We start from the raw sequence: 25,601 nt of genomic DNA, 5'->3' as shown, positions 1-25,601 counted from the left end.
TCCTCTATGTTTCAGTATTTGGGCCTGCCTTCTATAAATTGGGCCTGGCCCAAATATCAACTGACCTACCTCCAATGCCATGGTCTATCTCTATCCACTAATAATTTTTCAAAAAAACTTTGATTGCAAGGGGCACTAACTTTTTGATATATCCACATTCAGAAAATTTTCAAATCCAATCTCGTATTCTCATTCGTACCAAACCAAACACCAACATCAAACTCAAACCGTAGAGATCCTCGACGGGGTCCAGGTGTACGGTGATCAGCACCCCTCAAATACAAACCCCGTACTCTCCCTCCTTTACCCTCATCTTCTACACGCTCTCTGAAAAACCATAATGAAAAAGAAAAAGAAAATCAAAAAAATTTCATTGGCTCTGTCTTCTCACCTTTATATTCAAGTTTCGCGGCAACGCCTCTTCTCTATCCTTCTCTCTCTACAATACGCACTCTCTCTCTCTCTAAAAGTCCCTCTCCTTCTCCGAACCATTTTCTCTCTCTAAAAGTCTCTCTCTCCCTTTCTCTGATTGTTCAATTTGGGTTTGCATAAACCCTACGACGAGTAAGTACCTCCGATCTGTGATTTTTAGGGTTTTAAAAAAGTGTTGCGACGGAGAATAATTTGAAATTAGCTAATGTTTTGAAAATTAGTTCTTGATTTCTTTGTTTCTGTTGCTTGTCGAAGTGGTTCTGAAAAACAGTCTTTTATAAACCAGTTTTTTTTTTGTGGCTTTGACTGATTGCATGTAGAGTGAATTAGTGAATTTTTGAATTTTGGGAGTCGATCTCATAATGTGATGTGATTTCTGGGAATCAAGCATTTTATCGAATCTGAATTTGGTGCCTACTCTGTGCTAAGGTAGATTTTGAATTCCACACACTCTGCGTCCGAAAATTAGTTTGCTCTGAGAAAACAATAATTAGCAGAAGGGAAGGCGCTTGTTTTATAAAATATATGTGTTCCTCATCATTTGAAAAAAAAAAAGGATTTTTTGAAGTGGTTGTACCTTGTGGATTAATGGGTGAGTCATTCTGTTTCCGTGTTGTTTTCTATGGTTCAGTCCTTGAGGCTGTAGATCTTATTTTTAGAGAAAATGGGTTTTCATTTGGCTAATTATTCTTGAAGAGGGTATTGCCACGATTAGTTGATTATCGAAACTGTAGCTGATGCTACTGGGTAGGAATATGTTTAAAATCAGTGCCACACATGCAGTTATCTAATTTTATTACCTTATGTGCTTCAGACACTTGAAGTTTTTCCATGGCCCCAACAAAAAAATCCAAAAGTGTAAAGCGGTATGCAACTGTAAATGAGGCCTCTCCTGAGAAATACGGCGGGGGGTCAAACAAAAAAAAGCAACGGGTAACTCCTGGTTTATTTTTATTTTTTTTCTTTCAATTTAGCATATATGAAGACTTTTTATTCAGATGACTTGATGTTGTGTTTGTTCAAATTTTTTGCATAGAAGAGAAAGTTGTCTGATAAGTTGGGACCGGAGTGGAGCAAGGGAGAGCTTGAGCGTTTTTATGATGCCTACCGAAAATATGGGAAAGATTGGAGGAAGGTATGCTAGTGTTTGTTCTCCTGATTCAGTTGCCTTTGGAAATTTTGTAGACAACTATAGCTGCCATTATGATATATCAGCTGTAGGCAAATTGCACATTACTTGGTGAAACATATCGTAGTGAAATTTCATTTTGCCCACATTAATGTCTTACTAATTGTAGTTTATGCGTCAGTGAATCATTTCTTATGCACTTTATGCTGTCTTTATTCCCCTATCTGTTAGATTATTAATTTCTGTTGATCTCTAGGTGGCTTCTGCAGTGCGCAACAGAAGCATTGAGATGGTGGAGGCTCTTTACAATATGAACCGAGTATGTGTGGTCTATGGTGCTACTTTAACTTAATCATGAAACATTCATTATAAGGTTGTCTTTTACCATCTCTGACAACAGGAATTGTTAATGCTTCTGTTTCAGGCATACTTGTCACTGCCAGAGGGTACAGCTTCTGTGGTTGGCCTCAAAGCGATGATGACAGATCACTATAATGTTATGGTGAGATTAGATTACAATTTCAAGTTTTCCTCTGATTTTGGATTTTATTTGGAATTTGTTTTGGGGTTTATACTTGGAGATGGTATGCTAATTTCTACTCATCAGGGATCTCATTGTAACGTGGTTTCTACTTGTTAATTGACAGGAAGGCAGTGATAGTGAACGAGAGAGCAATGATGCTTTAGGATTTTCTCGGAAACCGCAGAAACGTAAGCTTGGGAAAGATCAGCTCAGTGCCTCGAAAGATGTTTTCCAGTCGCATTCAAATGCTTCACATGAAGGATGCCTATCATTATTAAAAAGGAGAAGGCTTGATGGTATGATACCTTATATGATCAACACCATCATACTGGTGTTTCTGTTCTTTGTACAAATTGGTTTCATTCTATGATCATGGAAACTGTAACTTGAATACATTTTTTCATGGTGCAATGCTTACAAGAAAAATGATTACCATCTGAAGTTCGACTTCTGTTCTTGTGACTTCAAATTTTAATCAGGTGGCCAGCCTCGGGCAGTTGGGAAGAGGACACCTCGCTTCCCAGTTGCATATGCATATACGAAAGGCAATTGGGATACTTATGTCTCTCCAATTAAAAAGGGTCGGAGGTCAGAGGGGGACAATGATGATGAAGTTGCGCATGTTGCAGCATTATTAACTGAGGCTTCACAAAGAGGAGGCTCTCCCCAAATTTCTCAAACGCCATACAGAAGACCCGTGCATGTAAAATCTTCTTCTGTTCAGAGCTCAGAAAGAATGGTACATAATATGGCTCCACTTGTTCTTGCACTACCTTTGTTGCCTTGTTCATAGATGTCTGAAAATTCAATTATTTGCTTCTTTCTTGTTTATGTAATTTAGCATCCACCACGAGGGAAAGCTCGGGCTAATCTTCGTGATCCTTCGATGGACGAAGACTGGTTGGAAGGTAGTATAGGAAGCAAGGGGGCTGAAACTGGAGATCATGCCAGAGATTCGTTAGAAGGCGTAGGTACAGTAGAAATTAATTGGAAGGGTAAGAAGTTCTATGGAAAGAAAGAGAAAGCTAAAGACATTGGGAATCATCAGTTTGATGATGGTGGTGAAGCATGCAGTGGCACTGAAGAAGGACTTAATGTCAGTTCGAGGGGGAAAGATGATATTGAAGTTTCAAATACAAAAGGGGAACGATTTTCTCCACAAGGTCAAAGGAAGAGAAGCAAGAAACTTTATTTTGGAGGTAATATTTTCTTTTATGTATCTTTTGCATTCCTGGACACAAAGAGAGGACTGTGTGATTCTTTCTCTCTTGTTGTTTTTCTTCTCATGAAATTGAAAGTCGAAATAGTTAGTGATGTTATCTTTTATTTTTTTGGAATATGATTTTTCCTTCAAAGTCCAAATAGTCTGTATTGAACTTAAGTACGTAGGTGCCAGTACCAATGTCAGATATGGGAACTGGATAGAACATGGTAACAGAAGTGCGTTTTTTACTTAAATTTATGACAAGATATTTTTAAGGGAGTTTCACTAAAACACCCAAAATGGGGGCTGAAATTATAAAAAAAACCCAAACACTATTTAAACATAGAAACACACCCAAAACTCATCATTACACACACTCAAAACTCATTTATAAACACACCCAAAAAGTTGACTTTGGGGTTGATTTTGGGTGTGTTTCTATGTTTAAATAGTGTTTGGGTTTTTTTATAAATACATGCCTAGGATTGGGTTTTTTTATAAATTTGTATATTTTTTAACAAGGACCAAGTCAGTCTCATTTTTTGTACATTTAGAATCCAGGCTTTCTAGTTTGTTCTCTTATTGGTGCGTTTGGATATGATTTTTGAACCTAGAGGGAATTTTCTGAATTCAACCAAATCGTGGGATATAACTGGGAAATAATTTTCGTGAAGAGCCATCAGCTAGTTCAGCAACTCTACAGCGTGTGGATGGCGGGATGTGCTCATCAGAGATCCATCTTTGGAATTTACTTTTAGATTTCAGTAATTTCAGAGTTGATTATGGATCACATGAATTTGTTATCAAGAGATGCATTGTCTTCCAGTTGGACTAGACCATATGTTTGAATCTTCTCCACTGTAAAATATAAGGATTATGAGTTTGTCCCGAGTGGGTCAGTTTCTATAAAATATGTTATTAATATTAGTTAATGAAATTTTCAACCTAAGGTAATTTTCTGGATATATGTGACTTTTGCTTTTTTGGATAAACGATTTGTTAAAATGACAATTAGGGGCAGGCACACCTAGATAGACGTGCACCTATAATGACCATTTCAATTCTGAATTCCATCACTTGCATTTTGTGCCTTAGGCATCATTTTTTTTTTACATCTTTTTATTTTTGTGAATCATGAACTATATATCCCTACTTTTTCAGTTATGCGTTTGCAACCTGCTATTTTGATTGAGGTTTTCTCTGTATCTCTTGTAACAATATATTGGTATTCCAATTGTTTTCTTGTAGATGAAAGCTCATGCTTGGATGCTCTGCAAACTTTGGCTGATTTGTCTCTGATGATGCCAGAATCCACAATGGAATCTGGTATGTAGGTTGTGGTTTAGGAAATTCTATAGATTGATTTGTTTGCACATGGGATTATGTGACTCCTTCCCCGCCCCCTCCTTTCATCTATATGTAGAGAATAGATCAACAGGCATCCTTTTAAATTTCATCTTTAGTGAGACATTCCTGTTGATCAACAGGCATCCCTTTACGTTTCATCTTTACTTTTTAGAGGATGGATAAATTAGAAGAAAAATGAAGTAGATGACTCCAATGAAATAAAATTTATTGCAGGCTTGTAAATTGCACTTGGTTCTTAGGGTTCAATGTTTTTATCTTGGTGCAATTCTTGTTAATTACACACATCTATTATGCACGGTATACTAATTAAATATTTTCTTTTAACTATTATGTGATTGTTATTTGTTGGATATAGGATCATCTGTCCAGTTGAAAGAGGAAGGAACAAACCTTGATGTGGAAGATAAATTTAGTGTGCCTGAAGCTACATCTACAAGCCAATCTAGAAACAAAAATAAAATCCCCAGCGCAAAACATAGAGTACCTTTTGCAATTTCTGGAGTTGAGGGTACTAATTCCAAAAAATCCAAACTTGGGAGGGAGCCGGCATTTGATACTACTGCTGTCTCTGAATTGGAGCAACAGCTCCAGTCTACCACTAAAACATGGAAAAGGAAACGGAAGTCCTCAGTATCAAAGGTAAACACAGGGATGAGGGTTAATTATCAACATAAAATTTTCTTATATCTCTCTTATCTTAATTTTTATTTAACATTTGGGTTATTTGATGACAAATGACAATTCTTGTCCATGTGCAGATATCAAATGCTGATACCCCTATTGATTCTAATATAAATGAACCTTTAAAGATTGAGGTATGCGGCTCTTTTATTCACATTTACAAAAAAATTGTCTTCCGAAGAGAGCCAATGCTTGTGGTTACTTTCTGGACTGATGGTTGATTATACCTTGTTATCGTTGTGAGTCTTGTAGCTATGTGCCTATTTATGAAGCATGGATAACCATATGACACTGATACAACAATATGGCAATTCTTGAAAGAGTAGGATATGACCATTCAATAAATATATCATATTGGCAATATATTTGTTGAATATCCTGAAAGATATAATTATATTTACATTTATCAAATAAGAAGTTTATCATGTTCAACTTCAACATGATAAATCTTTCTTATGTTTTCAGTTTTTTTGAATAAAAGTAACTGATCGTTTACCTGCCATTTGGATATTGAGTTATGTTTTACTTTTCCCGCTCCATATCTGTAGGCCTTTGGTGAAGAAGAAAATAAACCAGTGACTAAAGGAAAACGCACCAATCAAAGCTCTACTCCTTCAAAACAATGGAAATCGACCAGATCCCTGGAAGGATCTTTGAATAGCGATTATAGGCGAACAGGGACTGATTTGACAGTGACGACTGCACAAGCTCCCACTTCAAACCATGTTAATTTGCCAACAAAACGAATAAGCAGACGTAAAATGTATATACCCAGAACATTGCACCCCAAAGAGAAGTCTTCTGAGAAAAAATTAAAAAATCAACTTAACATACGCTCCAGCTCGGCGCAGGACAGAGCACTGTATTTAAAGGTAATCTCTTGCCTCCCTCCTTTTTTTCCGTACACTTTTCAACAGTTAAGTTTAGAGCCAAAGTCTTATTTTCTTGTGTAATTTTCAGGAGAAGACTTCTTGCTGCTTGTCATCACATTTAGTACGTAGATGGTGCACTTTTGAGTGGTTTTATAGTGCACTTGACTACCCTTGGTTTGCCAAAAGGGAGTTTGAGGAGTACTTGAATCATGTGGGACTGGGACACATTCCAAGACTAACTCGTGTTGAATGGGGTGTCATTAGAAGGTACTTTTTTGAAGTTGTTTAGGTAGATTATGGTATGTGAATTTGAAAATACCAACAGAAGTTTATTGTATTGCTTTCTTTATATTGCAGTTCCCTTGGCAAACCTCGGAGGTTTTCTGAGCACTTTCTACATGAAGAAAGAGAGAAACTTAAACAATATCGGGAATCTGTAAGGAAACATTATGCTGAACTCCGAACTGGTGATAGGGAAGGACTCCCAACAGATTTAGCAAGACCTTTATCAGTTGGGCAACGAGTGATTGCTCTACATCCCAAGACAAGAGAAGTTCATGATGGAAGTGTGCTCACAGTTGATCACGATAAGTGCAGGGTTCAGTTTGACCGCCCAGATATAGGAGTTGAATTTGTCATGGTATGTCATACTTTCCATTTTGTATTCATATTGTCACTGCGGAAAACTCTTTTGAGTCTCTCTCTGTCCCTCTCTCATTTTCATCAAACTATCTTTTGACACACTTACACCCATCTTCACACACAAAATATGAGCTTATTTGATCTTTAGTGACTTTAATAGTAGCCGATGCTAGGTAAACTATTTTCCCCTAACCATTCTATCTGATTATTCATTTGTGTGCATCATTATTGAATTGAGATACTTGATCTTTTTTCTTTTTCTTTTTTAAATTAAATATTAGGTGCTATTTGATACATTAATTTTAGTTATTACTTTTAGGCTATTACATGATTATTAAATTATTTTCTATATTCTGTTTAGATTTTGCGGAACTGTTTTATGGATCTGAAATTGAATATAAAATTATGAGGCTATTGATTACAATAAAAACTATAGTACAAGAACCATAAAAACTTTAGGTTACATTCAAAGGTTACAGCCTAATTATACACTAATGAAAAGAAAGATGAACCCTGATGATTGCTCCTGAGGTTGCTCTTTGGTCTGCTGCGTGAAGATTTTATTATTTCATTATTTTGGTTACTTCGGTTCCTATTTCTTATGTTCTGTCGAGAGTGAGTGAATGTGCTACATTAGGACAATCTATTTCTTTCTTTGAGATATGACATGAGAATTTTTCATTACAGGATGTGGATTGTATGCCGTTGAACCCATTGGATAATATGCCAGAAGCTCTTAGGAGACAGAATTTTGCTTTTGACAAATTCTCTCTTACATCTAAGGAGGCCAATAAGAATGGGAATCTAAATTTTGGAGGCCCGCATTTCGAGAAAGCAACTAGCCCCATGAATACTTCCGTAAAGCAGGGAAAGGTCAGAATTTCTACTAAGCAAAAATTGTGCATAACATCTGCTCAGTTCATAGAATCCACTGCTTATCTCATATTCTGGAAGTCCTTTTCGTTTTGTAGATGTTGCATTTGACCTTAGTTTTATCTTTGCATTTTCATTAACATTTTACAATTTATGATTATGGTTGTCACCTGAACTGAGCTGATGTTACGCACAATTTTTTTTCTATAATTTCACTTGGGAAGCGCAAAACTCCCAGATGCCCCTAGGTTCACAATCACTGGTAATCACGTTCTTCTACTGGTAACAGGCATTTAGTGGCCAACCCAGTTCGTATGTACATTTGAGAGTAAAAGAGAGATTAGGGAAAAAAGAGAGTAGAAGAGAGACTTACATAGATGAACCTAGTCTTCGTAATAGGTATCGGGTCAGGGGGGAGGGTGTTCCAGTGACATGGATCAGTCTCAGAAGTATGGATACTAGTTGTCGTATATAATAAACTTAATTTTCTGTACAATTTTGTACAGGGGGATTCAAACCATACAACTTCACAACCAAAGGTAGCTTCTGCTGATATTGATAGAGCACAAGCACAACAGTCAACATATAGTCAACCTGGTATGGTGGTGGCACATAATCAAGCAAGAGACGCAGACATACGAGCTCTTTCTGAGTTGACTCGTGCTCTTGATAAGAAGGTTATAACTTCTTTTTTTATCCTTGAAGTTGATTATAGATGTATATAATTCATTTGGGAACATTCTGATGCCGAACTGCCCATGCATTTAGTTGTCTTCTCGTAATTTCAGTTGGCTTGAAAGCTGTCTTCCATATGTAAATCTTTTGTTCAGTGTTTTCAACTTTTAAGCCACTTCCTCCTAGACTCCTTAGGTCTTCTAGAATTTCCTCAATATGGTGGTTGGTGATACGTAAAATGTATGGAACAGCTGAAAGATCCAGATTTCCTTACAAGTGGACTTGGTGAAACCAATGATCAGCATTGTACTTTCGCTTATCTTTTTCCACCTTGATCAATTGTCTTAGTGTTGTCTATCCCTATGAATCTTTCAGCATCAAGCTTCTTTGATAATCTTCCTTGAATTAGTAATGATGTTCAGAAAGAGTTCATTTTGTTTTTGGAATTTTAGGAGGCATTGTTGATGGAGCTTAGGAACACAAATAATAACATCTTGGAAAACCAGAACAGTGGAGAATGCTCTTTAAAAGATAGCGAGCCTTTTAAGAAGCATTACGCCACGGTACTTGTACAGCTAAAGGAAGCCAGTGGCCAGGCATGTGGCTTCCGTGAATTTATATCATGCTTTATATCTGTGTTTGGTGTACCACATTCTGCTCTGACCTTGTAGCGGCCTTATAATACTTTTGTTTCCGCATGCAGGTTTCTTCAGCTTTGCTTAATTTGAGGCAACGTAATACTTATCCAGCAAATTCTCTGCCTCCTTGGCTGAAACAGCCAGCCAATTCCACCGTCTATGGTGGCCTCCCAAGTTCCTTCGACAGTTCCATTTCTCAAGAATCAGGATCTAGTGTGGCTGAAATTGTTGAAGTCTCAAGATCGAAAGCACATATGATGGTAAATGCTGCTATTCAGGTATGGAGGGTCTCTCCCTGGTATAAAGTCGATGTGTTGTAATTTTGGCTTGTAGGATACTGGTCTTCCCCGTTTGGGCCATAACTTGCCCTTTGGGTGATCCTTTAGTAATTTACAGATCAAATGGTTGAAAATCCAAGCATTGTTTTTCTTTGTTCTTTTGTTGAAGAAAATCCCAGAAGTTGCTCTTATCTTTATTTTTACCTTATTCTTTGGCATGAAGATAGAAGGCAGTTAGTGTGATAACACAATGATTCTGTGTCATTGCAGGCAATGTCATCAAGGAAGGGAGGGGAAGATGCTTATGTAAGGATAAGAGAGGCTCTAGATTCCATTGATAGCCAGCATCTGCCATCAGACTCTAGATTATCTCTAAACAGGTCTCAAGAGCAAGTAAATGGTAATTTGGGCCATCGCAATCAGTTGATTTCCAGTTCATCAGATCCCAATTTTACCAGTGATTCACCTGGTCCAAAGCCGAATACTGATAATGAAAAAACTGAGGCACAGGTTCTTTCAGACGTTATCTCTGCTTGTGTGATGGCTGTGCACATGATACAGGTAAACTGAATATGCTCTATCCCACTTGATACATTACATCCCTGTTCATAATGAAAACTCAAGTAATCGAAAATGAAAGACTGCCTTTTATTAAAGTCCAAAGCGTGAGAGAGAGAGAGAGAGGACCTGTAACTGCATTATGCTGAATATTTTTTGCTTGTGGTGTGCAGACATGCACCGAACGACAATATCCTCCGGCTGTTGTCGCCCAAGTATTAGATTACGCTGTCACAAGCCTGCATCCACGGTGTCCGCAGAATGTTGGAATTTACAGAGAAATTCAAATGTGCATGGGCAGAATCAAGACCCAGATATTAGCACTGGTACCGACTTGAGTCCGATGCTTCCATTCAGTCCCTAGAGTCATCTCATCTTGATTTCTAAAATTATTCCATACCAAACTCAACTGACTGACGATTACGTGGATCAGATTGAGTTGCATGGCTCTTGCGAAGAAGCCTGTAAATTAGAAGCAGCAGGTCCGTGTATATAGTTGATAAAGGCTTTGTTTGGGGTTTGTTCTCTGTTTTTGTTCTTTTTCGGTGGTAACCAACTAATGTCTCTCACATTGGCCAATAGAAAAGACCAATACATGTTTCTGCTTAACAGATTCTCAATCATACTGGTGCCTGTAGCTGCAACTCAGCTATGCTGTGATCTATATTTTCTGATTTTGAATAAGTGATGGCTTCCAACGTGGTCGAAGAAACCACTCGTCTAAAAAGATAAGTAGAGCCTATTTTCTTTCAGAAATTTGAAACTGGATATTTGAACAATTTTTTGCACATTAAATGTCAATTTTACTCTTGCTAATGAAATTAGGAAAATAACAATCCAACGACTGCAAACGAACCCCAATTCTCATTCTCGGCTGGCGCCCTTAGTAGAAAAAGGTACATAAATATAAAATGGGCATAAATGTAAAATATAGGTAACTTTTTGAATACTTTTTTGGGAGTTTCACTAAAACACCCAAAATGGAGGTTGAAATTATAAAAAAACCCAACACCCAAAACACTTTATAAACACACCCAAAACCCATTATTATACACTCAAAACTCATTTATAAACACACCCAAAAAGTTGACTTTGGGGTTGATTTTGGGTGTGTTTCTATGTTTAAATAGTGCTTGGGTTTTTTTATAAATACATGTCTAGGATTGAGTTTATTTATAAATTTGTATAATTTTTTTTTATCGATGATTTTATGTTAATTATTGAATAATTCTAACTTTTCCTCTCGCCCCATGTTCATCTTGTAAAATGGTTTCTGTGCATACCCTGATGGAGCTTTTCAAATGCTTTTTTTTTTTGGACGGAATCTATTCAAATGCTTGTCACTCATTTTTCAGTGAGAGTTTTAGGATTAACTTACCTTCAACAAAATTTACTTCCCAAGCAATTGAAGCTTAATCATTCAGAATCCAGCAACGACACCTCGGCTGACCTCATTTGCCACTGCTAGTGAGACTGGACATGACACCCATGGGCCATAAGAGGAAGAAAAAGTATCATGGGAACTTGAGAAGTATTTTGAGTTTTGACCAACCACAGTAAGATATTGACAAGCCATCCCCAAAAAACAAAGAGAAATAAAACCCAACATCTAAATTGCCAGTTTCTTGCAATGCAAGGTACCGCAAGAGGTGCCATGTACACTACCAAATTCTTTTTGCAATCATTCTATTAGCTTTAACATAAAAGACCGCGGACAAGGTGAGGTTGATAAATAGGTTTATACCAATGAAAAAGGGAAATTTTGAATCCTCACAATTTACAGATTCTCTCTTTGAAATTTCTATTCTAGCAAAAGATGGGGCTCAGAAACACGAGGCCCGTAAAAGATCTGAGTGATTAAATGAAGCCATTCAGCATGTGTAAGACATAAAAAAAGTGTCCAAAGGGAAATCGCCCCCAATGCCACTGCCACAAGCTACGCCATGGTATATCGTAGCCAACATCTTTAAGATAGCTAGCCTAGCAAGAACCTGAATACATCACTCAATGAAATAATCCCTTCTACACGTTTGCTGCCAGCCTCCACAATCACCAGCCTCCTAACCCCTAAAAATATAAACAAAGGAAGCAACTTCTAAAGGAAATATATATATATACATTTATCTAATGCAAATAACATAAAAGGAAAGCTATTTTAATTATACTAAAATACCAATGCAGATGAGCAAGCAACGTACCAGGATTAGCCAAGCGCTCGATTACTTTATGCAAAGGATCCGATCGCAAACACATCTGACATCTCTGTCCACTGAGGAAGCCATAAGGAGAATTTGCATCTTGTCCCAGTTGCAATGTCTACAACAATACACAATGCAGACAAGCACATTCAGTTCTCGAAGCGGTGGAATACAAGTTTGCAAGTTACAACATCATAGTCAGACAAGCACTTCAGTTATTGTCCAAGGAACTTTTAGTGTTGCGCCTGACTTTTTTATTACCAAACATTTCAAATGTGAAATTTTACCTGATGGATGCTCAATTCATCTAGGTGAATCTGTGTATAAGCTTTATCTCTTGCCAAAGCGGTAATATCACTGGGGAAGATATCACAGACACATTCCACAATTGGTCAACGAACAAAGGATTAGTTATACATAAAACTTGATGCACATATAAATTTAAAAAATTTAAATATCACCTTCGTGAATAAATATCCAGCAACGAATCATTCTCATCCACAATGGGTATTGAACTAACTTCAGCTGCAAAAGAGACAGGGCATCAGCAAGAGATGAATTATCACCCACTATGGGTAGTGAAGCAAATAGCTAGAAAAAAAGATATATAACCTTGTACCAACAAAGACAGAGCATCAGCAAGAGAAGAATTTGGTCTCAACATTGCCAACGGCCGTCCATTTGGCTCCCCAATATTTGGAACCCATGTACCTATAGGGAACTCAGATATAGGATGTTGGAGAATGGGCAAGGAGCTAGAAGAATGTCTAAAATGCCTGCATATGCCTGAAAGTTTTGTTACAGATTAGTAACTAAATGCCTAACCTTAACCAAAATACTGGAGAAAAACTTACATTTTAGTATTCCAGAAAGAGAAGCAAGATGCAATAGCTGTGGAAATGAACCATCCTGTGAAGAAGAATGGACAATTGGAATCGTAGCCACCTTGTTTTGCAAAATTCCCAAAGCAACTTCTTTGAGAGAATCATAAGGCCCAGCCTGCATATCAAAACAGTACACATACGAATAAGCATTATCATGATGTGAAATCAAGAAGCTTCAGTGAATCCATGTTCTGCCATAATTCAGCACCAGAACCCTTAAGAAAGAACATGCAGATTTTAGCTACCCTTAGTGCATATGTAATCCCATTTTTCGACATTTGAAAATTGTCATGAGCATATATGTGCTTCACGTATAAATGCAGTCATAATGAAGTACCAACTTCCAAGTTGTTTAAAAGAAAACATTACATAAATTTATGAACTATAATACACTAGATCTTAACCAAAAGGCCGAAAAAGGTATACAAATTTATTAATTATATAATTTCAAAGGGAAATATTTCATTTCAAGAGATAATATAAATTAGCACCTCAGGAGAAACTTACAGAGACCAAACGTCGTGGATAGCATCTCCCATTGCCATTAAGTTGTCTGTTTAGACGTAATTTTGCTTCTTTCCATGCTGCTATAGTATGAGTCTCAAGCTCTTCCTCAGTTAAGTTGGACCCATGATTCCCAAGCTTTCATAAAAGCCATACATTTTAATCAACTGAAAATGAACTAGGAAGTGCTTGTCTGTGTCTATGTGAGAGTGAATTTCAAAAAACAAAACAAATGCCAAGGTCACCAACATCTATAAAGCAAGATACATCTCAAGAATCAAGCATGCAGTCCACACACCAAAAAGGAAAAATGGCTAATGATATTAAGAACCACAATCTGAGATTGCCATCCATGAAAACTCATGAGCCGCATAAAACAGTTTTCACAGTGAGGAGAATGAAGAACTTAAAGGTTATTTGGAAAACGAAATATGTAACTCCAGCAAGGTTTGGAAAAGGAAAAAGAGGCATGCAACATTAGGTTGGTGGTGCCAGGAAGGAAAGATGATACATGTCTACATTATGAACGTTCAATAAGGGAAACTTCACAAGAACAAGCTTACTATGTACCTTGCAACATAGTTGAAGCTTAGAAGCATCTTAGTTACACGTGCACCTCAAAAAATTTAAACTTTCAAACACACAGATGCTTCTAAGTATTTGCATATGTATCTTACTGTGTTTCATCCAAAACTAGCATAACCATACACTAGCAATAAGGAATGACAAATTTTACACATGACACACCTCTTTCAAAATTAGGATGAAGTCCAATGCACTAAGAACTCCAACAAATTGGCCCTTGCCAAAATCCCAGAGTGGCGCCACAGGTACTCCCTGAACAGAACTTATATTAGCAACCAAGGATAAAGATAAGCACAAAATGCAAATTATTACCAAGCACGAATTGTTTAAACAGCATAGATGTCCAAAAAACTGATGTATATTGAACAAAGACAAGCAAATTAGGAAAGCTGGGGAATTAAATGGAAGTGTGCACATGTTTTTGTCGAAAAGACATTTACCTGTTCATGTAGGATATGGAATGCTTGCTTCACAGGTAAATTAACATCCAAGGCAATGACCTGCAATGTTAACACAATTACTAGATTACAGCGGTCAGCCAAATAAACTACTAACTATAAACAGTACCTGCAGAAGGGTAAAGCATTCAAACCTTGCCTGACTCAGGAAGCAACTCATAAGCAGTATGTCTGGACAAGAACATAGATATACGATGTCGAGAGATGTCGAGATCAGCCTGTGAGAACCTAGGAACTGCTTCCTGCAATAGACCGCCTTACAACATGACCCATTCTGTATTGCAAGACAACTTGAAGGCCCTCAAAATAAATACAAGCAAAAAACTTACCACATGTGTAAATACATCATTATCTACATCCATGTTGGATCTACCAGAAGTCTCAGGACTGAAACTAGTAGGAACCATATCTGGTTCCCCAGCTAGAAAGATGGTATTTACAGTTCCACAATTCCCAGTAACAAAAGGCTGCTGCTCATTATATCGCCATTCACCGTCAACGTAAAATTTGTACTGCAATTAATGGAACAACACATCTGATATCAGCATGAGACTTATTCATAATGTATAATGTGCCAGTGAGAAAGCATATCTAACCCTTGGTATGGCCACCACAGGTAGATAGCAACAAGGATATATCAGCATATTAGGAGCATTATAGATAGAGCACAACAAGCATATAGTGAATGGTAATATTATCTCACAACACAATATCAATGCAATGATTTGTACGGGTTCAGAGCTCATGTATTTTGATGATGAAAAGTTAACCCTTGTTGGCTCATTCCAAACCAAAGGAGAGGAATAGTCACTTTTGTGTTCCGCCAATTCAAACTCGTCCAGCAACATTTTTTATGTATTTGGTAGTAGAGGGCCTGATAGAGCTTATTGATGAGTACTGTCAAACGGTCCTTCAGTAGACAATGGAAAGTGTTGCTTATCCTTATTAAACCAGTGCTCTACCACAATTAGGAATTTGATATTTACAGAACAAGAGAAGCCTGATAGCTGCTCATGCTGAACGGTTTTACAATGTTTCCTACAGAAATATTTCTTCACTTATGATGTAGCAAAGGAGCAGACAATGATACAGCATAAATCACTAATCCTGTTCCATATAGTACATTGCTTATCCCTTATGCAACCAAACTCAACTGAGCAGGGCAGAGCACATGACAGTTATCCATATCAATACCTACCAATCATTATAGTGCAAGAGATGAGGACAATAAGTAAGAGTTTAGACTTCAGAAAGCTGAACTGGGTATAATAGCGTTGATAATTAGTGTACAAAATAAACCTGGTGATATCCTGGCGTTAAGTTCCAAACAACTTGAAAAACAGTTGGGCAGCCCTCCATTGGAGACATAGGTATATGTTCTAACCACCTGCGAATACAGAAAATCAAATATAAATCCATATCACATATTCAATGATACATTGAGCTCCTTTGACAGGATAAACGATTATCATTCAAATAACAAGAACTATAAGTGAAAATGGTCATTTCGATGCCACACCTTGTGAAAGAACCACTGAGAAACACCCTCCTTCCGCCATAAGGCCAAACAAACCGCGTTGGAATTAGAACCGGTCCAGAAAGTCCTCTGCTTTCATGTGCAGTACCCGGACCAGAACCAAACATTTCCCACCAAATTAGATAGATTTATATATATAAATAATGCAAATTTTTTGCCAAAAACCAATCCACAAGCTGCAAAATTCAACACCACCTTCCCACTTGATTATTTGCCGCAAAAACTCGGTACTGTTTATCACACAAATTACGAACACTTTATAATCACACTTCAAAACCCCTACTCTGTTTTTTCTTTTTTTTTCTTTTTTTTTTTTTTTGTGGCTTAGTAATAGGATCCTCCACAACTGAGCGGAGGACCCTTAAAGCTTACACATGCAGGGCCACCAAATCAAATCCAAACTCCCCCAAAACCTCAAATTTGTATGGAACCAAACCACCAATCCCAAATCACAACCCTTCAACACAAAAATCTCTGAAAATTACGCACTGCCTCCACAATCCACTCCATGCACTATGCATACAATTTGATATGTTTCAATCTCAGCGCCTTCTGATTAAATTCTCAGTCTAAAAGTCAACAAATCAAATGGGCACGAAGAAAACCCATAAAACCTTCAGAAAAATCAGCAAAAACAGGGGAATTTCCCACAGTATGATCTGTGATCTAACCCAATTCAGAGACTTTCCCACCAAACCCAATCCCAAAGCTCTGTGTTTCAGAAACTAGGTGGGAGAATTCGACTATCAAAGTGGTTGTGATGTAATTTAATGCAAATTTTGGGGGTGACAATAGAGATATATAGGGAAAAAACCCTAGCTTTGAAGAGAGAGAGAACTAAGCAGGGGTATGTGGCATTGATGGATGGTTTGGATCTTCAAAAGCTGTGTGTGTCCCCTGAGTGAAGAATCTGATGGGAAAGCATCCAAACACACCCCAATTGAAATCAAGTGTAAAAGAAAAGAAAAGAAAACATAGAGAGGGCAATTATTATAGTGGCAGTAAATTATTTTTTAATGATAGTGATGGCTAATTTCCAAAACTAAAATAATTATTAAAAGGGTAGTAGTTACATTTTCTACTTACCTTTTCATTAAAAAAAAGACAAAAGAATAAGACTTTTTACATAAAATTTAAAAAGAAATATACTTTTATCAAATTTACTAAAATTTAACACCACTATGCTATAAAAAAAATTACATGAGAACTACCACATATATGTAACACTTGAATAACTAAATTGTATACATAAATAAACCCAAACTTCTCACTTACCATACACATAAGAATGAACTATCACCGGTTTCTCATTATCATCATACAAAACTCAATTGGATTTGCTTTATTTTTACACGCATATTCACATTCTTCACTTCTTACCACTACTTTCAAAAAACAACTTGTTCCTTTCCTCCTTTCAATGAACCCAACACACAAACCTCATGTTCCATGGCTTATATGACATGGATAAACAATGAAAAAGTAGAGTTGAGCTCTTAGAAATCAGTTGGGCATTTGTTTCGACGTTACTTGAATTTATCATATCTTGATCGGTTAGGAAATTTAAAGTTCAACACGCGTGCTTTTTGTTTTATCTTTATTTTTATTTTTATCTAAAAAGCGGTGACATGAGTTGTGACATATTTCAAATGTCGTTTATTAAATTTGGGTCCTTAAAAAGCCAACTTTATATTTTGTTTTTCTAAAATATTAGATTTGAAGTGTTTTTCTATAAGAAATAAAGTTGCCATTGTCTAATATCTGCTTTTCTTTAATATATTTTGTAACATTTGCATTTATAATAATATGTGGGAGTAATGTAAAAAGCTTACAAAATAATAACTAACAAGTTACTTACATAGGACAGAGAAGGCGGGAAAAGTTACATTATTACGGCCATAAACTTTTGGGCAAAAGATTCTTACTACCTACTCAAAGATAATTGAGAGTACAAAAATGAACGAACATGGCCATTGATTATCATCAAAACAAACACTTCTGCTATATTTTTTATACAAATTTATAAATAAACCCAATTCTAGACATATATTTATAAAAAAATTCAAACACTATTTAAACATAGAAACACACCCAAAATCAACCCCAAAGTCAACTTTTTGGGTGTGTTTATAAATGAGTTTTGAGTGTGTGTAATGATGGATTTTGGGTGTGTTTATATATTTAAATAGTACTTGAGTTTTTTTATAATTTTAACCCCCATTTTGGGTGTTTTAGTAAAACTCCCTATTTTTTATTGGCACTATGGAAACATTTCTTTCATTTTATTTTTTTTATATTGTAGATTCTTTCCTTCAATTCAATTGAATTTAATGGATTTTTTTCTATAATTTTATTTTTATAAAACTATATATATATATATAATACTTCTGAGAGAGAGAGAGAGAGAGAGAGAGAGAGAGAGAGAGAGAATTGTGGGCATTGGCACCAAAGCAAAGCATACCTGGTTGTTAATTATTCTTTTTATTTTCCTTGGTTTTTAAAATAATTAAGGAGTAAAGAGACTGACCGAAAATCAAAAAGCAAAAGTAAGGAAAAAGGACAGACCAAAAATATAAAAGATGTGATGGGTTGCGTTGGGTTTTGCCGTATGGGGTTAATTGGATTTGACGACGATGAAGTGATGCGTAAGTGGGCCCCATGGAATCGCAGCACATCAAAGCTGGCCCACAACTGGCCCTGATGCCCAGTCAGCCTCCGCCACCATGGGAAGAGAGAGAAAGTTTTACCACTGGGTAATCTGATTAACGCATGCGCTTTTATCCTTGGGTTTTTACTCACGCTTTCATCCATTATGAATGTCAAATATATTTCTTTATATAGCAAAAGTCCTTTTTTTTTTTCCACTAAGCTACAATTCATAATATGATGTGCTTTATTAATCTGTACAATTATGATGAGAATTGGGTTCTTATTTATCTCTCAACATTGTTATTATTTTCAGATTATTTTTGGTTAGTTTGAAAGACAATTATAATGAAAAACAATAAAATTTGATCGTTAAAACGATATTGATCAATTTCATTTATAACTTGACGCAATCAAAGAGAATATTTTCGTGTGAAAATTTGCATTAAATGCGAAGAATTTTAATTTATATTAATAGATTGTTAATTAAGGCAAAAGGACGATTAATTCTCTCAACACACAATAACATAAAAAAAGTGCCACAAACTTTATGTAAATGGATTACTCAAAAGACAAAGACAATATATAGCCATTTTTACACCCAAGTATGCCAAAAAATTATTCACTCACTGAAAAAAAAAGGGAATGGGCCAGATGCATGCATGATGCATTTTGAAAAGCTTGGTGCTTCCCAATGTCTCAGTCGAGCTTAAATTGGGTAGACAAAGCCATGGAATCAAATTGGCACAGAGGCACTTGGGTCCTTGTGCACAGAAAGAAAGAAGGAAAAAGAGAAAAGCTCGACTGCAACAAGGCATGTGAATTGCTCAATGCAGTGAGTGTGAGGTCCCAATTTTGAGAACCTTTTACAAAAATGTGAATTGCGTAGTGCATAAGAAGTGCACCTAATTGGTTTTTAAAGCCAAAAGCTATGAGATCAAAGTGAGTAGGCAGATTCTTAAATCATTGTCACATTTCAATTTCATACCAACCAACTTGTCAATTTCTTCAAGTAATTTGATCATGTTGGTATAGGACAAGAAGAGACCCTGATTATAAGAGATTTTCAGCAAAGATCCTTACTTTACCAAAGTATGTCTCGTCCAAATGGAATTTAATTATGGCCATGGTCTCAAGCTCAATTGCGGTCTATTCATAGGGTTGTCAAAGCAATAGTGGAAGAAAAGGTTAAATTTTTTGGGAATTTGTTCTGAATTTCCAGTTCAAGAGAAGTAGGAGGTGGATTGTACAAAAGTCTGTTTCGTGCAAAATCTGTTACAAGTATATATCTTTTGAAAAGATGGGTTTCTAAAAGCAGGTCTTTGGCAAAAGGTGGAGCTTTTGGAAGGACGAACTTCTGATAGGATCTCTGGCAAAATGTACCAATCTCACGAGAAGTTGTTGGTTTTTTTGTAAGTATATTTTCTAAAAGAGTTATTTTACCATCAATTAAAGAAGTGTTCAGCCAACGAGTGTTGGTTGAGTTGGCAAATATCATTCTCTTCGCTATCAAAGCCTAAGTTCGATCTCGCTGCCGACAATATTTTTCAATGGATTATCTGTAAAAATAAAAAAAAATGCTAATACCCCCTTCTTAGCTTACATTGAAATTGAAATCTGTTGGTTTGAGCTCACAGCCAAAATGATCCGGACCCTTAATATTGAGAAAGCTGGGCGCGTAACTGGTGGTTAGCTCAGCCTGACTCCAGTGGGCTGGGCTCCACACAAGTTTGGGTCTACACATGGCCAAGTAGGCTGCGAAAATTGGGCTCAGCAGTCCTTCTCTGCTTCCGTCCAATATGCTCAGCGTCTAAAAATTTAGAGCCACTTTTGGGCTTTTGCCTTGCTGCACTAGAGATGGTGGTCCTCCCTTTTATATTTTACAAGTCTCCGCGTCACATTGTAAAACAAAAATAAATCGGCGAGAAAATGCTTACAGGCGGGAAAAAAAGTGGAGCCTCGTTTTGTACAAGTGCTCCACGAAGAACAAACATAAACGACATGTCGTTGGTATATAAATCCATCCATAAACCTTACCTATGACGCAAATAAGGAAGAGGTCCAAAACCTAAAGCTTTTTTTTTTTTTGATAAAACAAAACCTAAAGCTTCTTCCTTAGACGCTCACACTGATTTCAGTTCTTGTGTGTAACTGTTTCTGCAAGCACCTGAGCTAGGGTTTCCGAGTCGACATGGCCGATTTCCAGACCTCGACTCACCGAGCCAAGTGGATCTTTACGCCTGAAGATCTGGTAATTTCACCTCCATTATTGTCTTTGCTTTTCTGATTTTTATGTTCAGTTAGGGCCTGTTTGGATGCTGAGGGAATGAAGGAAAATAGAGTTTCTTTTATCATTGTTATAGTTGTTTTTAGTTTAACTAAACTAAAAAGGTTTTTTTATAAATTATTTGCATTTGTAATCTTCGTTATTAGGTGTTCTTGCCTCATGCTCTATTTGATTGCTCGGGGAAACAATGAATGTGGTTTCCAACTTATAAAATGGAGTAATTTAGATGAAATTAAAGGAAAAACCGTTTTTTTTTGTTTTGGTTTAAGGCTTATTTGAGTTAGGACTTTAATGTTTGCAATACTTTGAAGTTGAATTGAAATTTCGTATGTGCTTATTAGTTTCATTTTCTCTGATATAGGTCGGTAAATACAAGGCTGCTAATCAAAGAGCAATACAAACATTGGAGAAGGTATGTACAGAGTCTTGCTTCATTAGTCAATGCAAGTTAGTTGTTCTTTAATTAAAACTAGTCATTAGTAACTTCATGCAAATTTGTTTTATTGTTGTTTGGTCCGCTTTGTGAACATCTCACCCACTATGCTTTGTTTATATTTATTTGTTTTTTCTGGCATATTTATTCTTCAGCGTATTGAGCTTTTTTTGTTGGAATGAGGAAATATATACCAGTGCATTGAGTATACCTTCATAGATAATTTAAGGACATGTTATCTAGCTATGCAGACTAACAGAGGATGTGTTGAAATTAAGGCAATGTCTCTAATTGGTTATTCAAGGTTAACAGTATACCTTTTCTTCTACTTCTTAGGTTTTTGTATGTTCTTTCAAGTATTTGTTGTCGAAGATGTTTGCGTTTTGTCCCATAGGAAATGAGTTATCTTTTATGAAATTCGGCTTGGATTGTTTTCAATTACTTCTAACAAATAATTTCTTGTGAAGTATGGAGCAACACTAATGGAAGTAGATGTTGATGGCACAATATCATACCCTGAACCTCAAGTTATTGCAAAAGATAATGGTAATGCTCTTTTGAGCTCCCACTCCCTATCACCACACACATACACACGTGAGGCACAAACGTAAAAGGCTTTTTTTTTTTTAAATGTGTCACACAAGTTCTTGGTTAGTTATTTTTTTTTTCTGCTTCAGAATATTTAACTGGTTTTCAATTGCTTTACTTTTTGGTCTTTAAATACAGCTGACAAGCATTCTCGTCCAAAACCCATTAGCATTGAAGAGGAGCAGTTTATGCGAGTATTTTATGAAAATAAACTTCAAGAAGTGTGCAAAAACTTTCACTTTCCTCATAAAGTTCAGGTATGTGGCTTCCCATTTTGACAGAAGAAAAGGAGTGGTAATAGTTTAGGAAGCATGAGAACTACAAAAACTTGATCAGTTTGAGCACTATCGTTGTCTAATTGGTTTCATTTGCAGGCAACAGCTCTTATATATTTCAAAAGGTTTTATCTACAATGGTCGGTGATGCAACATCATCCAAAAAATATAATGTAAGGTTGGCTTATATCTATTTAATATATCTGTCAGTTGTCAATGCATATGTGATTCTCTGTGAAATTTGATTCTTCTAGGTAGAAATTCACTAAGATGTTGAGACACCAGAAAATCGGGTCATTATTCTCATATTTATATACCTAAGCTTATATGATTTCAACAATTCATTTCATCTACCTAATTGTTTGTGGATGTTTTAAATTGAATTAATTGACTTGTTCACAGGTTAACCTGTATATATGCGGCTTGTAAAATAGAAGAAAACCACGTATCAGCAGAGGAGCTTGGTAAGGGGATCTCACAGGATCATCAAATGATACTCAATAATGAGATGATAGTTTATCAGGCATGGATGTGCCACACATTTCTTTGTTGTTTCTACTTCGTTTCTGTTTTATTTGTTTAATATAACACTATACCTTTATTGTGCAGAGTTTGGAATTTGATCTTATTGTTTATGCACCATATCGCTCAATTGAAGGTTTTATCGATGATATGGAGGTAAAATTTTCTGCATATCTTCCCTCCCCAACAAAATGCTCTACGAGGATGCTTTGACTTTACTATTTCCTACTCTTTTGGGATGCTTCTTAAAATTTCTTTTGGTTTTCTCTAGCGCATCTTTAATATTTTATTTTTGTATGCATTTCAATTTTTTTAAGAAGTTCCTTGCACGTACTTGGTGACGACTAGTGTTCATTTCTAGGAATTCTGTGGAATAAACGATGATCGACTCCAAATTCTGCAGGTAATTGTTTGGCATTGTTTTAATTGTATATGGCTGAATAGTGTGTTCTGTTACATGGCATCTATTCAACTGAATCTTTAAGAGTCTTTCTTTGTTGAGTTGCTGCAATCATTTTAAATAACCAATAGCCAGTCACAAGCAATGTATCTTTCTGCATGATTTAATAAATTTAAACTATAAGTAATTCACTGAGGAAGTCTTTTGATTAAATGAATAATTCTGTTTCATTTGGTTCTTGTGTCAATATGTACATAACAGAAAAAAACAAAATTTCCAAGGAATTTATTGATATTGTTAGTACTATGTCAGTTCACTTCTGTCAAAGGAAGAACTCCGAAAGTCCCACTCCTCTGCACACGAGCCAAATATCACTAATCTGCTTTGTGTGTAACGTTTTTCCTTGGGGTGCAATATAATGGTTGCAAATTAAGACTTTCCCATTTAGTGGAAAATTTAGTTCTTTTGATGAGGGTAATCTGGCTTTTTGCTTAACCAGCTAAATATTTTTTTGATGGAATGCTTTGTAGAATTTGCTTCATGCTGCAAAGATGGAAGTGGATAAAATCATGCTCACGGATGCACCACTTCTATTCCCTCCTGGGCAGGTACGATTTGCCATTCAAGCTTCTAGCCGTTCAAGCTCAGAATTTGGTCATTAATTTTAAATATCAAACATAAGTTTGCAACTTAATTGGAAAGTTTCGCTAAAGAATCGAAATACTTTTCCCATTTTAGGTTTGAGTATTAGGATTTGGTTGGAGAGTTACTAGGGTGTTAGGAGCAGCATTTAATGAATTTTATGAGTTGGAAGAGAAGTTGGTCATTTCGTATATAGTGAGATAGAGCCCAACCGAAAGATAAGAAAAATAATGTGGCCTTTACTGAAGTTCACCATGCTGGGTAGAGTTTGGATTTTGGATCGTGGTCCAACTTTTATATATATATCTCATGGATAATATATACTTCATCTTTAACTTGCCCATCTTAATTTGATGCAGTTGGCATTGGCTGCTTTGCGTGGTGCAAATCAGGTGCACAAAGTTGTTGACTTTGAGAGGTTCTGATTCGAACTTTAGGTTTCCTATTGTTTTAATTTTTCTTTTTCCTGTATAGTTCTACTTCTGCCTTCCCCCCAACTTCCCTATTGGCTGCTCAAGTGGAATTGTTTACATATTGACATTAAATTGTTGGGATGGGGAGGGGGTGTTTGTTGTTGGACAATACTAATAAACCTTCTTTCATGTATGCTCATTTTCAGATACCTGAGGAGCATTCTCTCTCGTCAGAGTTCTGAACATACCGTTTCAGAGCTAATTGAATTCCTTAATGCAATAGATTCTTGGGTATAAATTCGTTGCAATCTACATACAAGTGTGATGCAAACTCCATTGACTCTGTGATACAGCACAAACATTTGTGAAAATTATTTATCATAAAGCTAGATGATTAAGTTCAGGATTTTGAAAAAATTTATCTGATAACTTTTTGGTTTCATTTTCCAATCTGCTTTTCTTCCTGGCTAATGTATATGCAGGCAAGAAAATACAAGTTTCCTTCAGACAAGGATCTCAAGCACATCAACCGAAAACTGAAATCTTGTTGGGGTCTTAGTTCACATGACGAGTATGCTATTCCTTATCTAGAAATAGTCACATTTAATCTGGTGCCCTTTTGTTTTGTATTAATGCCAAACTTTGACTGGTTTTCAGAAGTAAGAAGCGGGATAAGAAATCGAAGCACAAGTCGAAGAGGAGCTCAAACGAAGTGCAACCTGTACCTTCTCATACTGAAATGTATGTCCTTCATGTATAAAATTCGCCGTCATATTTGGGTTTCTTGGCAATTTCTTGTTCTTGCCCCATAGGGTTTGTGAGGGACATTTAGTTTTATAAATGCAACTGGTGTCTAAACAGTTGGAGAGGCAAATTTAATTAGTCGTTGTACTGACACTCTTCATCTGGTTTCAGGTAAATTTATCTCGGTGCTTCCCTTGGAAGTTTTTTGTTTTGCTTCGGAAAGATACTCCAAACGATCATCCTGTACGATTATTGTAGAATAAGAGAATTTTACCTGTTCTTTAACTAATATATTCTTTCTCCTCTCGTTTCTATTTTTATTTTTATTGTTATGTTGTCAAATCAGTCGATTTAAGACACTGAGTTTGAGTGGATGAAATTTTTTTCTGAGCCTTGACAATGATCTTGTGATTTAGCAGTATCCCTTTTTACTTTTAAAATTTTCTTTGGAGGTGGGGATTAGTTTGACCTTGTATTTTAGAAAATCAATCAACCCCCAAGAGAATAAATGGAAAATCAATTAGTTCAATGGAATAAAAATAAAATCCCCAAAACAATTCCAGCCATAAGCCAACAATTCCTTACACACTTAAAATAATATCAAGAAATAAA

The 25,601-nt window shown here is 36.2% G+C and overlaps 3 protein-coding genes across 8 annotated transcripts; 2 read left to right on the top strand and 1 right to left on the bottom strand.

Annotated features, from left to right (window-relative positions):
* The first annotated feature begins 331 nt into the window (after positions 1 to 331).
* Positions 332 to 10,557, top strand: ALY2 (ALWAYS EARLY 2). 6 transcript variants are annotated; one of them, XM_008248170.3, is made up of 20 exons: positions 332 to 564; positions 1,247 to 1,365; positions 1,469 to 1,567; positions 1,818 to 1,880; positions 1,986 to 2,063; positions 2,209 to 2,380; positions 2,564 to 2,823; positions 2,926 to 3,283; positions 4,537 to 4,614; positions 5,012 to 5,295; positions 5,415 to 5,471; positions 5,886 to 6,209; positions 6,298 to 6,476; positions 6,567 to 6,849; positions 7,539 to 7,724; positions 8,231 to 8,401; positions 8,852 to 8,962; positions 9,103 to 9,315; positions 9,586 to 9,876; positions 10,047 to 10,557. In XM_008248170.3, the coding sequence occupies exons 2-20, from the start codon at positions 1,264 to 1,266 to the stop codon at positions 10,209 to 10,211; spliced, it is 3,474 nt and encodes a 1,157-aa protein (XP_008246392.2). In that variant the 5' UTR covers positions 332 to 564; positions 1,247 to 1,263; the 3' UTR covers positions 10,212 to 10,557. The 6 variants fall into 6 exon arrangements, with proteins under 6 accessions (XP_008246392.2, XP_008246389.2, XP_008246394.2 ...); XM_008248167.3 differs by having other exon boundaries at positions 8,852 to 8,995; XM_008248171.3 differs by having other exon boundaries at positions 423 to 564; positions 1,472 to 1,567.
* A 1,041-nt stretch (positions 10,558 to 11,598) lies between these two features.
* SNF4 (sucrose nonfermenting-like protein) lies at positions 11,599 to 16,989 on the bottom strand. The gene is made up of 13 exons (XM_008248174.2): positions 16,022 to 16,989; positions 15,802 to 15,889; positions 14,832 to 15,014; positions 14,637 to 14,744; positions 14,485 to 14,544; positions 14,207 to 14,296; positions 13,463 to 13,597; positions 12,926 to 13,070; positions 12,684 to 12,857; positions 12,533 to 12,596; positions 12,359 to 12,428; positions 12,072 to 12,189; positions 11,599 to 11,940 (listed from the first exon to the last, which is right to left on the bottom strand). The coding sequence occupies exons 1-13, from the start codon at positions 16,144 to 16,146 to the stop codon at positions 11,849 to 11,851; spliced, it is 1,452 nt and encodes a 483-aa protein (XP_008246396.1). The 5' UTR covers positions 16,147 to 16,989; the 3' UTR covers positions 11,599 to 11,848.
* Positions 16,990 to 19,803: 2,814 nt separating this feature from the next.
* Positions 19,804 to 25,389, top strand: CYCH;1 (cyclin H;1). The gene is made up of 15 exons (XM_008248175.3): positions 19,804 to 20,097; positions 20,850 to 20,936; positions 21,334 to 21,384; positions 21,873 to 21,951; positions 22,132 to 22,250; positions 22,368 to 22,441; positions 22,671 to 22,791; positions 22,878 to 22,946; positions 23,152 to 23,193; positions 23,721 to 23,798; positions 24,192 to 24,250; positions 24,452 to 24,536; positions 24,728 to 24,816; positions 24,903 to 24,986; positions 25,161 to 25,389. Exons 2-15 carry the CDS (start codon positions 20,877 to 20,879, stop codon positions 25,162 to 25,164), a joined length of 1,014 nt encoding a protein of 337 aa, XP_008246397.2. The 5' UTR covers positions 19,804 to 20,097; positions 20,850 to 20,876; the 3' UTR covers positions 25,165 to 25,389.
* The last annotated feature ends 212 nt before the right edge of the window (positions 25,390 to 25,601 follow it).

The sequence above is a fragment of the Prunus mume genome, linkage group LG1, assembly GCF_029339155.1.
Source record: "Prunus mume cultivar Tortuosa linkage group LG1, ASM2933915v1, whole genome shotgun sequence".
NCBI classification, from domain to species: domain Eukaryota; kingdom Viridiplantae; phylum Streptophyta; class Magnoliopsida; order Rosales; family Rosaceae; genus Prunus; species Prunus mume.
The sequence above is the reverse complement of the archived record's forward strand: the minus strand, read 5'-3'. Positions and strand labels throughout refer to the sequence as shown.